General features: G+C 37.1%; 1 protein-coding gene across 11 annotated transcripts in view; it reads right to left on the bottom strand.

Moving 5' to 3' along the window:
* The window catches only part of PTPRD (protein tyrosine phosphatase receptor type D), a 590847-nt gene that overhangs the window by 69626 nt on the left and 507472 nt on the right, over window positions 1-13749 (bottom strand). For all 11 annotated transcript variants that reach the window (XM_056803979.1, XM_056803969.1, XM_056803973.1 and 8 more), the window contains one exon: window positions 8095-8270. In XM_056803979.1, the coding sequence (XP_056659957.1) occupies window positions 8095-8270 (176 nt within the window). The remainder of the gene's footprint in view (window positions 1-8094; window positions 8271-13749) is intronic.

Genomic DNA, 13749 nt, shown 5'->3' with positions numbered 1-13749 from the left:
AGAAAGATGGAAATAAGCATTTATTAAGCACATACTGTATACCAAGAACTTAAATATTCTTTATATATTATCTCATTTGATCTATATAACAATGCTGAGAAGTTGGTGCTATTATTTTCACCCCTATTTTAATGTAGAGAAACAAGTAGACAGAGGTTAAATGACTTGCTCAGGATCACACAGCAAGTAAGTATCTGAGGCTGGAATTGAAATCTGGTCTTTCTGGTTCTAATATCAGCTCCCTATCACCTATGCCACCAATCTTCCTTCATAAAACAGCGTATCAGAGTAGTGATTTGTCCAAGATCATATTATAAGTGGTGGATATGATTTGAGCATAGACTACCCTACCTATGCAAGTGTACAGAATGTCAGAATGGGATCAGATGGATAAGATTTGGAGAAGTATGGCTTAGAGGAGTGAGCACTTATGTAGCTAGATTATGATCATAATAATTACAAAACCTAGGCAGTATTGTTCATTTGGTTTTAGAACTGGGAAATACAAGGAAAGATCTTAAACACACTTTGGGGATTCCTAATTTCTAGTCTTCCTTTCCCCCCACTAATAAGAATACTCCACAGTAGGCAAGAAGCTTAATAAATTTCGATTTTTGATATGCTCAGAATTTTAAATCCACTGGCATTCCTGGCACTAATTCCTGGGGCCTCAAGAGTGATAACAATAAAAAGTTACATTCTGATGTCTTCTACAATAAAGAACCTTTTAAGGTGGTGCAAAAACAGGTAAGGCTCAATACTCTTCCATAATGGACTAATAATGGAAATATATAGATCTTTTCCAAACCCCATTTAAGCAATTCCAATGTTCTTTTCCATTAAAAAAATAAGTTTTACCAGCTCTTCTTACTCTTCCCAGATTAAAAATGAGCAGTCATCTAGCAGTGAAATGAATGGCCAAAGTGTAGATGATGAGAAAGGAGAAAAACAAAAACCCTCTAGACGTTACAGATTGTTTAAACAGTCCTTTAACTATACCAGGAATCACAATCTTATTTCAAGACTCTTGTTGGAACCAAATCTGGTTCAAATAGCATTTGAAATCTTAATAGTCAGCTGCCAATAACAATATCCAACCACAAATAACACTCTTTGAGTGGAAATAATGGTTGTGGATACATACACACTTTACCCTTCTATGGGGTTTTCATTTTTTCCAAACTGACTTTTATCTTTCTGTGTGCCTGCCCAGACTAATTTATATGCTGATTGGCATGCCACGTAATATGGAAACAATTAGGGAATTAGGGACCACATTCTAGGGCACAGGAGTCAATGAATAACCCCAGAAGTAGGGGGATCTGGCAATGAGAATGGAAATTATGAGGAAGGAAAAAATAACCCATCAGCAGTACCTCACATCACAAAATTAATGTGATGGCTTTAAATTGCTCCATGTTTTCAGCTTAGATCGCCTTTGGACACTGCCACACCACTGCTAGCTCAGTCAGTAATTGGGATATATTTTTGTAATCATCCATTTCTAGCTCAAATTTGGGATAGTGTATAGCAAAACTCAGACACGAAAGGGAACTTAAACTTGTCCATATCTTCTAATCATCTACTAGTATCATCTACAAATAGATGATAGACTTTTGTTTGATGAGACTTTTCTGTTATGTTTAGGATTAGGTTTGGTAGAGAACGAGACAATAACATTGAAAACCAGAACCATAAAATATACGTGTTCTTGTGGAAAGAGTATTGAATTTGGACCTGACCAGGGTTCAAATTCTATTCCTGCCATTCACCAAGATGTGGCCTAAGGCAATTCACTTACACTCTCTTGGTCTTAGTTTCCTCATCCACAAATGAGAGTTTTCCAGGAGATGACCTCTGAGATGCCTTGCAGATCTAAATCTAGGGCACCCTTTGTTGCAAACCAAGAAAAGGATAACTAATTCCTTGTGACATCTTCATTTGATAAGCTCAAATGCTAGCCTTGTAAGTTTGCTAAGAAGGGGTTAGAGAAACAAGGGAGTCAAGATAATGAAGCCACTCTCTCTTTTTGTCAGCCTAGACCTGGAAAGCTCTGTGTGCCTGGAAGGTTAAAAGGACTGGTGCTAAGCTATGGGACTGAATAACAAAGCAGCCAATGGAGGAAGGGAGGCAGATGCAAAATTGAAAGCATGAAAATGGTAAAGAGACCTGATCTCAGGCGGGGAATTTTACAGCCTCATAAATAAATACTAATCTGGGACATGTGCAAAATTCGGCAGAGAAGCTGCATGCAGTCAAGAACATAGCATCGTTGAACAGGCGCTTATCACTACAGATATTTCTTGCCTAGACTTTATTTTTGTCCTGCACAGTTTCCAGTAAAGGCAGTGCTGAAAGACAGCGAGATTCTTCTATCCCAGGCTTTTTTCAGACTGGGGACTGATTGCCTAGCTGCCTGCACCAGTGGCTCCCTTCTGGGGCTGCTGTCAGAAGGGGTGAGGGAGAGCAGGAGCAGCACATGTTCTCAGGGAATGGGGCTCTAAATTAGGGACTGTGGCTGAATTGCATTGAGGAATTTAGGCAGGCAGGTGCTACTATGGTCCCAGGACACAGAATTCATTTTTCTTCACAGTCTAAATTAGTTAGGGGTAGCCTGAGGCGACACTATGAACCAATCCCTGGGCTCCTTCTATTCTTTCTCATCTACTCTTAAGAATGTCTTTTTCTCCTCACTTCTCCCTTTCTCTTTAAGTTCATACTCTATCATCCCACTCCTTTCTCAATCTAAACTGGCTCTTAGATATAGAGGGGCAGCTAGGTTAAACAGAGAGCCAGGCCTGACAGGATGACATCCTCCTGAAGTCAACCTCAGACCAATTTACCCTGAACAAGTCACTTAATCCCATCTGCCTTGGCTTTCTCATCTGTAAAATGCACTGGAGAAGGAATTGGCAAAAGACTCTAGTATCTTCGCCAAGAATACACCAAATGGGGCCTTGGAGAATCCAAATATGGCAGATAAACAAATGAACCAAAGATACTGGGAGGCAAGGTGGTGTCTGGGAAAGAGCCTTGGCCAGGAGAGAGCCTTGGCCTGGTGAGTTAGGTAAAGTTTGAGATCTAGCTTAGTGACAAAGGTAGAGTCACTTAACCACTCCAGCTTTCTTAATATCTGTGGCAGTGCCCTAAGAGAGTAGGGTGAGGATACAAAGACACTTCAATCTAGGTAAATAGATTTAAAAACCTACTTGTTTTTTTTAAATATATTTTATTTAAAAGAAATAAAAAAATTAAAAAAATAAAAGATTCATAAGAACAGCTAGGTGGTTCACTGAATCTTTAAGAACCAGTCTTTTAGATGAGAGAATCTGGATTCAAATTTTATCTCAGACACTTCCTAGCTCTGTGACCCTGTAGAAGTCACTTAATCTCAATTAACTAGCCCTTGCCACTCTTCTGCCTCGGAACTGATATTTGATATTGATTCTAAGACAGAAAGTAAGGGTTTTAAACAAACAATAAAATAAATGACTCGTAGGCTTAAAAAAAAAAAACCTACTTGTACTCTATAGAAGCCAGATATTATTATTATTATTATTCCTTTCACATTGAAGTGCAAATATCTGATACCTCCCAGGGGATACTTAACTTGGTATTTTAACTACATTTAAAGAGACACAGGCTGAGGTAATGGGTAGAGAAATTACAGTTGAATTACAAAGAACTGAATTCAAGTTTCACCTTAGAGACAAATTGACTGGGTGAACCAGGGCAAAGAGCTTCACTACTCAGTATCCCAGACTACACAAAGACTGCAAACTTACAAACTCAGAACAGTTTCAGACTTGCTAAGATAGAGCGATTCTCTAGACAGCACCAAAGAAACCCACAGGTCTAGAGCAAAGCAAAGAAATAAAAAAAAAGGCAAAGACATGGAATTTTGGACATTAATTAAAGAAATGACTTTTTGCATTATTTTTACAAGGAAGTATTATAAAGCTAGCATATTCCAAAAATATTTTAAAAATTGGGAAAAGTACAGAAGGAATAAGTTGATTTACAGGATTTTGAACTAGCAATATCCTTAGAATTCAAACTTCTAATTTTACAGAGGGAAATTAAACCCAAATAGGCAAAGCATTTTCCCTAAATTCACAAAAGCAGCAAGCAGAAAAGTTAGGATTCAAAAAATGGGTCCTTTAATTGCAAGTGTCCCAAATTTCTAAGTTACCCACTCCACAGAAGTGCACTGAAGCTAGAATGTGTCTGAAATATGGTTCTAACTAATAATTTCAGCAGCTCTGCTAAAACAAATTTCTATGAGCATATATATTATACTTGCCAACTTAAAGGTAGCAGAACTCTCCTACACACCCACCTTCTTGGGGGAATGTCTGGATGCTGACCATTGCATAAAAAGGCAGTATCTGAGAAGCACTGTATCTTAGCAGAAGAGATCTGGTCTCCAAGCAAAGAATTCCTTGATAGGAGTCACACCTCTGGTATATTCTGTCTTTGTGACCCTGGGCAATCTACTTAAACTTTGCAGAATTTAATTGCAGAGAAGGTGCCAACCTGCACGAGCAGAGAAATTTCCTCATCCATGAGCCCCCTTTATTAATGAAGTCAAAGGTCTTGTTCCTATTTCATAAAAGAAGGCATATCTCTTTAGGTGAATTGCTCTCCAGAGGTTTTGAATGGCTTCAACCAATTTGTAGCTGCAATTCTTTATATAGGGGAACTATCTGTATCCATGGGTATACTGTCACGTGTTTAATAACTGCCTCTCCAAAAACCCAAAGCACACTTTGAAGTTTAATTTGCATTTTTAACATTTCTCCATCACTTCCATAAGTCTAGAAATTAATAAAACAACAAATTAAGCCCTGATTTGTAGCATCAGCCAATTTATTAAGTATAAATTCTTACTCTAAACTTAACAATTGGCTAGGGCTGGCTCTAACACATCCTAATCTGTATCCATTGTTTACTAATTGTTAAAATATATTTTTTAACATTGACACTTTTTAGGAAGGGCAATGATATGGTGGAAAATGCCTAGAGGAGGACATCTGGGATGACGAAGGGAGCTTAAGCTAGACCATGCCATATAAGAATTGACTGATAATACTGGGAATGTTTTGCTTGGAGAAGTGAAGATTCTGAGGGTGAGATGATAGCTGACATCAAGGGCTCAAGGGCTGGCAAGTGGAAAAGGAATTAAACTTGTTTGCCTTTCTCCAACAAGGAGATTTAGTAGCAATATGTGGAAATTGTAAAAAAAAGGTATATTTAATTTTAATGTCAGTCAACAAGAAAACCTTCTTAACAATTCAAGTTGATGAAAAATGAAATGAGGCATCAATTCCATATCTTTAGAGGTCTTTAGGAAGAGGCTGGTGGACCACTTGTTGGGTACATTGTTGAGGGGGTTCCTGTTCTGCTATGGGTTGGACTAGATGGAAGGTGACAGTCTCTCCTGCTCTGAAATTTTGTGATCCTCATAAGTGAGAAACCACCACACCAGCTGGTTTTTGTTCTTGGACTTTGGACTTAAATTTGCTGCTGTCTATTCCTCTATAGAGTACATTTAGGAACTCTGGGAGTTATTGTAATCATTACTGAATCCAGAGTGAACGAGGCCCTCCTTCTAATTGGTCACCTTAGACCACATAATAATGGGGAAGCTTAAGCTTCAACTGGTAATATGCAATCAGCCAGAAAACAGCTAGAAGTCTATTTGGTGATTTCTAAATAAGCTTCTCTGTCTCTGAGTAAAGGTAGTCCTGCAATGTTAAGATAAACTGGGAGCCCTTAAGTCACAATACCTTGTCTGGAAGACAGCTCATTATCATCAGATGTTGTCAAAAGCTTCTGGAACCAGTAAAAACTAATTTTATTATTAGATGCAATTAGTGAGGCAATGGACAGAATTTCATTTGGTTATTTCAAAACAAGTTTATGTGTATAGACTAATGAAGGCCTGCAATGTCAAGATAACATGAGCATTTTGGTGAAAATGTCTTCTGCAGTAGACTGCTTATTACCAAAAAAGCATCTCTTGGTAGAGTGAGGAGGCTAGACTGCATTTTCATCATTCTCTGAGTTACTTTTATTTTCTTATATTTTCAATTTATACCATAGGGTGTAAAAACAAAATCTATTCTAAAACAGGCACAATCTAACTATTGCTAAATTAATAGTGATATGCCAACTTAATCATCAAAATTTCAAGGAAACAATACATGTTGTTGTTCATTTGTTTCAGTCATGTCCAATTCTTTGTGACTCCAATTAGTATTTTCTTGGCAAAGATCCTGGAGTGGTTTGCTATTTCCTTCTCCTGCTCATTTTACAGATGAGGAAACTGAGACAAAAGGGGTTAAGTGATTTGCCCAGAGTCATACAGCTAGTTAAGTATCTGAGGGCTGATTTGAACTCAGTTCTTTCTGGTTCTAGGCCCAGTCTTCTGTCCATTGCATCTCTTAGTTGTCCTGGCAAACATTCATGGTTTTCTTTAAATGAAATCCTTTTGTTGGGGAGTAAATGGGTAAATAGGCAAGTAGAAGTAAGTCATGAATTCTTTTAGGAAGAATATGATGAACTTGGGAGGATTACCTTCAGAATCTTAGAAGCTTTAAAATTAGCTCACTTAAAACACCATTATTCCTTCTGAGTGTCTTTGACAAGGCTTGACTCACTTTCAAAAGACTGTTCAGATATCTAGATTTCTCCTCATGAAACCTTTGTGTAACTTTTCTTCTACTCCAACTTAATTTTCCATATATATTCTGTAAAAAAGCTTCTCAGTTGAATTATTATGGCTATATCTTTATTTTCAGTAGTTAATTGTAAGACTCCCCAGTTTGCAAAATCAAAAATGAGAAGACCATGGCTGGTTCTCCTTTTACTATATATATATATATATATATATATATATATATATATATTTTTTTTTTTTTTTTAGTTTCCTACAGCAACAATACTTGGGCTCCAATCTGCAATGATTTGAAACTTCAAGGATCTGGGATTTTTATTGAGAGGTGGTAATGGGCAATCCCTGTGCTGATCCAAATGTCTCTCTATACCTCTGGTGATATCTCCCATTCATATTGTACTTCAAGGCTTGTAAAGCATCCTGTGAATGTTTTCTCCTTTGTTCTGAAGAATAACTTCTCAAGGTAAGCAATGTTATCATCTCCATTTTAGAGAGAAGGAAACTGAGTCCAAAGAAATTACTCTGGGTCATAAAATCAGAGAATATCTAAGGTGTCAATTTGAATCAGTTCTTCCTGACTACCAGTCAATAAATTCCAAACACTATGTCAATAATAATCTTTCTCTTTTACAATGTGAAAGAAAAAATAGTTCATCACCAGGCAGCCAAACTTCTGATGATGAGAATCTATTTACTTAGCTATTGGACCTAAGAGAGGATACAGGTGCCTTATTGGACCCTTTCTTAGGTCTTTCTGGTATGCATTCTTTTGGCATAGCCTACAAGTGCTTAAAGGTCACATCTAGGCCATGATGAAATTAAAAACTGACCTTCAGATTACCTACTGCATTGGTGGGTACATGGTAATACAACAGAAACCTATTCTTTAATATTAAAACTCAACTGGAAACTAAATTAGTGAACTCAAATCAGATAAAACTGAACCAGAAGATTAACCAACCTAAGTATTTAGACCTTTCATTGTTCTGGTTGCCCTGACTTCTTTTACTCTCAGGGAATGGATTAATTTAGGGAAAATCTTCTCTAGAACATGTTGAAAGGTAGAAAAAGAGGAAAATATTTAAAAATATTTTTGAAATTGCATTGTTTTAAAAGCCTGCCAGTTCCTGTCCAAACTGAATTTTGGACAGAAGTTCAAGTTGATTTTTATTTTCTTTAACTATGTTGTCTATCTCCTTGGATACTACTTTTGGAAATCAAACATCAGAGTGGCATGAGAGCATTCCTTCGGTAGTAAACTCAGTAGAATTTTAATGAGTGTTTGCCTCTATCAAGAGTTTCTGGTTTCACTTCCCAATTGATGGTTGTCTGAAAATAAGACCTCAGGGAAAGGTCAGATAATGAGTTGAGTAAAATGAAACATGAATAGGGATCCAAATTTGATTTTTTCTTACCCTGGATCGTTCCTCCAATTTTGTCATCATGACAACAGTTGCCCCTCTTTGCTCCCACATCATCCTCCAGAAGTCTCCAAATGTTTCTGGGAGTGATCCTTGAGTTGCTATATAGGCATTTTGTTTCCTATAGCCATCTATGTAGTTGGCATTGACATAATCACTTCCTGGTATCCCTGAAAAGAAATAGGATTTTTTTTTTGTCAGCTCGGGGACAGGTTCACATGAGGAAACTATGATGAAACATGAGATTAGGAGAAGTACCAAAACTATACAGCCAGTGAGTCATAATAGAATCTTGTAATTACTTTTTAGAAATATAGATTCTACACATGAAAAACAACTCCAAATTGTACAGGAAAACACAATAATCATAATAATGAAAGTAGGGGCTATGTAACTGGATCATCAGTGCCCAATCCAGCATGTGGGATACTACAGATGCTTAATAGAAGTTTGCTGAATGCTTGATTCATTAAATGACTGATTGGCATCTTTACTACACTTAAATGTTTGCAAAGCCCTTTCCATCCACTATCTCTTTTGAGGCTTACAACATCCTTGAGATGTAGGTATTAGAGTTCCTATTTTGCGAATGAACAAACAGAACATAGAGAATTTCAGTGACTTGTTCACTGCCACAGTGTTAAGTAAGTGTTAGTGAAAGGAATTTCTGTCAAGGTGTTCCAAACTCTAAGGGTAGCACTTTATTCACTAGTCCCTCTCAAGAGGTTAGGGTATAACAGTGCAAAAACAAGAAAGCACCTTTAAAAGACAATGATCCTATTTGGTCACAACCTTTTCTGTGTGTCAAAGATCATTTTTTGCTAAAAGTCAAAGAACAGTTCCTGCCAAAAGATTATCCCATGTTAAATAAAAACAGCACAATTGACACAAGGCAGTCCTTTCTTTCCCTTTTCCTGGCTTTCTCTATGTTTTTTCTTTGTGCACAAAATGTCAATTGTAAAGAAGAAGCAAATCCTTGACCACATGGTACAGTCATCCTCTAACCCCATCCTGTCCTACAGAAAAACAAAAATGTTTTAAAACAACCTAGTGAAGGTTGTTAAACTCACTGGCAACCACTTGTATTTTTATTTCTACCATTTTCCTGATTCCTGTGGTAAAACTGTCTTCTCAAGAAAAGTAATCTAAGTCAGATGTCAACGAATGGGCCCTGGGATGAACACATGGTATGAAATATCACAAGCACCCACTGGACCAAAAAAGGCATCCTTTTGAGCAAGGATGGAAATATGCCATTGGTTATAACTTTACTCAACTATTACTACTATTCATGAAGTAGGTAGGGCTCTGGCAGCTGCTTCTTGATGCAGATTCTGTGGTTCTCAGACACTGAATGACTGTGGCTAGAGATTGCAGCTATTTGTTTCAGGTCAGGAACTACTGAGCCAAGGCCAGTCTTGCTTCAGCAAAGATGGCACTTGGGACTCTGTGTATGGCTTGGTTCTTAGTCAAGAGTCAGTCTACCTGGATGGGATTCATTTCTACTTGATTGCATGAAGAAAACTCACATTCTCAAATTTCCATTTGGTAGTTACTAAAATTAAAAGACTTCATACACAAGATTTTGGCGAAGAGCCTAACTAAGCTGTCAATCAACTGAAAACTTTTTTCTTTCCCCCAAGAAAATTCAGAGAGGAGAAATCTGGGTTAATGACTCAGAAAATACATCTGCTGGGCATTGTGCCATATTTTCCTCCTTATCAAGGATAACAAATGTTTCTGTACAATGTATTTGAGGAAAATAAAGGTCAATGTGAGATCTATACCTAAAGAAAAGAAATCAGGCAGAGCCAACATCCACATAAATTTCAATCAATTATTATGTAATGAATTGTCTTCTGACACATCTGTTAAGCTTGCACAGTAAAAAGGTTTCTTTCACTCTCTCCTGGCAGAGGAGTGGCTAGTGAATTCAAGAATTTCTTGGATGGTCACATTTCCTATTGCCAAGAGCACTCAAACTTAGCCTGAAGGAGATTAGACAGAAGGGATGAATTCTGCTGCACAAACTGCTTTAAGAATCTGGAACATTTTACCAAAAAAGGGAGAAAATTTTGCTAATCGAATGCAAAAATTATTCCTTTGAGTATTTCAAAGTATTTTGATTATTTTTGGCATTTAGAGTTAGAGCCTAAGGTTCATGTCTTAGCTAAAAAATCATTATTTTGTGTGGTTTTCTTTGGGGGGGGGCGGAAATCTATCTGCTTCTCTCTTTTCTGGGACTCAGTTTTCTTATCTGTCAAAAGGGGATAATAATAACTGGTACTGTCAAACTCATATATCTGTTCAAAGGAAAATGTAAGCTATCAGCTGCTCTTTAACTGTGAGTCATTGTTATCTTCTAAACTGGGAGTCAAACAGATGAGGTTGAAGTCCTTGCTCCAATACCTACTAATTTTGTGACTTTAAATAAGGTAATCTCTTTGAGCCTCAGTTCTCCCATCTTTAAAATAGGTGAAACAATCATTGAAATACATACCTCATGGAGTTGTTTGTCAGAGGAGTGTTTTATGGCCCATAAGTCACTATATTAAACATGGTGAATCATTAATATTACATCCATCCATAAATTCAAAACAGAGAGTTCATTAAGTCTCTATTGGGATATCCCTCATTTAAAGAGGTGGCTGCTAGAGTAAAGTTGCCTTCTGACTGGCTTCTAGACTTGTGATGAGAAGAAATTTCACCTGAGCCTTGCATAGAAGATGAACAAAACTTCTGCAACTGAAAGGTCTGAAGGAGAGGCTATAGAATAGCTAAAAGAGATCACTCTCTGCATTTTAACAGTACTAAGGATAACCTAGCAATTAAGCCTTATTGTTTAATTCCCGACTCCAGAAAGCATTAAGCATCTCCTTTCATATCTTGTTTGTATAAAGCTGTTTGCATGTTGTCTTCACTATTTGGTGTTAGCACCTGGAGAGAAAAGGACTATCTTTTGCCACTCTTTTTATCCCCAGGGTTTAGCAGAATGCCAGGTATATAGTCAATGTTTAAAAAATGTTTGTTAATCGACTGATCCCAGAAGGAGAAGAGCTTATTGGTTACTATTTGTCAATGGGGAGGCCTTGAGTCTTTAAAAGAGCAAAGTCAGGCTTAGGGGGCAAAATGAGGCAGCAGAACATTTCAGAGAGTTGGGCATCTGCTATCACAATAAATATTAACAAAAAGATTGACTAATAGAGTGACTTAAATAAAAGAGAAATCAAATCTGTCTTTAGTCTTGGTGTAAGGACATATTTTTAAGCATCTGTCTAAATGGTCCTATTGTAAAGTTTTATTTTCAGAATGTTTTTAATTCTTAGAATTCCTGTTAAAATTTATAGATTCTGAGCTGGATGGGAACTCAGAGGTCATTTGACTACACTCCTTTTTACAAATAAAGAAAATGAGGCCCAGAAAGTTAAATACTAATATTGATACTATTACTATTAATATTATTATTTGACAAAATTATATATAATTATGTTAAATACTACTACTAAAAATCATACTTATAAAATAATAGCTAAGATGTATAATTATGCCTAAGATGTGCTAAGAATTGTGCTAAAAATGATTACCCGTTTGGTCTTTTGAAAGATAGGTGTTATTATTGTCTCCATTTTACATTTGAGGAAACTAAGGCAGAGACTAGGTTGGATTTGCACTTAGACCTTCCTTATTCTTGGTCCAGTGTTTTAGCCACTGGGCGATCAATGATTTGCCCAAAAAACAGTCAGTAAGTAGCAGACTTGGGATTAGAACCAAGTCTCCTGACTCCAAATCTATTATATACTTTCATGAGGACTCTTTCCATTCCCCCATGATAACTATAAAATAGAACAGTAACCTGGGGTGGGTCAAGGAGAAGAATAAGGACCAAAAGAAGCACTATAGTGGCTGGTCTAAATCAATAACATGGGCAATCCAGAATGCCAGAAGGTAGAGTCAAAACCTAGAAACCTTTTCTGTTTGGGTTGGCTCATGGACCCAGATAGGGATTTAACCCTCAACAGAAAGTTGTGTGGCAAAATTAAATATATTATTTTGAATTTGCAATAGATGAAAGCTCCTCTTAAGAAATTTAGGACTGTAAGAAGGTAGGTTCACTGAAATTTAGGTCTAAAAGAAGACAGAAGCTTTCTTTTGTGGAAGCAATTGTGGAAACAATAATTCAACATGCCTGTGATTGCTATGTTTGTGTATGAAGGCTTGACAAGACTGATGAGCAACAAAGGATCTTTTCAACACTGCAGGCCAACAGTATGGCAATGGTCCCTAGGCTTGCAGCTGTCACTGCTATTGGCAGTCTGGCGCTGTTGAAGATTCCACTCCTAAACTTCTTGCCTTTACTGATTCCTTTAATTCAAGAAAAGCCAAAGTATTTTAAATCTGTATTTCAGGGTGGTCTACTTGTTGCTGTTGTTTATACAGTTTAGCACATCACCAGTCAATGGCTTAAAAAAAAAAAACTCTTCATGTACATCTGGCACTAGGCAATGTTCTTTCTTTGATAACTTAAAATACGTTCATACAGGACTTATCTAGTTATGAGCAAAAAATCTTCAGGTACAGGACAAACACACTGGGGCAGTTCGGTGCTACTGATGATTTGTTATTTCATCTACTTGTATAAAATTGTCAATGTTTATAAGAAAAGAATAATTATAATTAGTTTCTCCATGGAAGCAAGTGATATGAGCTATAAGCAAGAAAGTGTCACTTCTAAATAAGCATGGAGAGAAAGGTGAAATCTGAATTGATGTGCACAAAGTAACAAGTAATATTTGTCTTTCTGTTGTGGTCAAATGTTACATATGCTGACAATGCTAATTAGTTTCTCTCCTGGAACTCAATGTAAATGTTTTTAAAGTATATCTTTCTCCTCTCCAAGTGGGGGAGAGTGGGATAAGAAGAAGAAATTAAAGGTAAAACAAAGGGAAAAGATCTGAAAAGGCAGGAGGAAATTCTGAGCAGAATCAAGATGGTGGCTAGGTGGCACAATGGATAGAGAACTAGGTCTGAAGTCAGACAGACTCATTTTCCTGAGTTCAAATCTGGCCTCATTCACTTCACAACTGTTTGATCCTGGGCAAGAAACAACGCATTTGCCTCAATTTCCTTACTTTTCAAATGAACTAGAGAGAGAAATGGCAAACCACTTCAGTTATCTTCGCCAAGAAAACTCCAAATGAGGTCACAAAGAATCATATATGACTGAAATGAATGAACAACAAATTCAAGAGACTGGAGGATGGAAGAATGAGAAGAGGGATCATTAAAATGTACATCTAAAGAATCAATAGGAAGCTCTTACAAAGGAGGTTGAGGTTAGATTCTCTCAGGAAGAAGCAGCACTAGTCAGAGAAGGATGATGTGGATGTAAAGGCACCATCAGGTAAGAGAAAAGCTACCAATAAGAAACAGAAGAAAAGAAGTCCAGTACTGGTGGTCAATGGCTCCCTGCTGAGGTATATTGGCAGTAGTAACAGAGAGCTTTGCTATCTTCCTGTAGCACACATGCAGGATATGCTGGAGAACCTCCAAAGCCTTGTCAAACCAGAGGACTACTAACCCTTTTGGTGATTCCTCTAGGCATAAATGATCCAGTCAAAAAGAAACTAGAAAGCATAGCTAAGGATCATT

Source organism: Monodelphis domestica, chromosome 7 (assembly GCF_027887165.1).
Source record: "Monodelphis domestica isolate mMonDom1 chromosome 7, mMonDom1.pri, whole genome shotgun sequence".
Lineage (NCBI taxonomy): Eukaryota > Metazoa > Chordata > Mammalia > Didelphimorphia > Didelphidae > Monodelphis > Monodelphis domestica.
The sequence above is the reverse complement of the archived record's forward strand: the minus strand, read 5'-3'. Positions and strand labels throughout refer to the sequence as shown.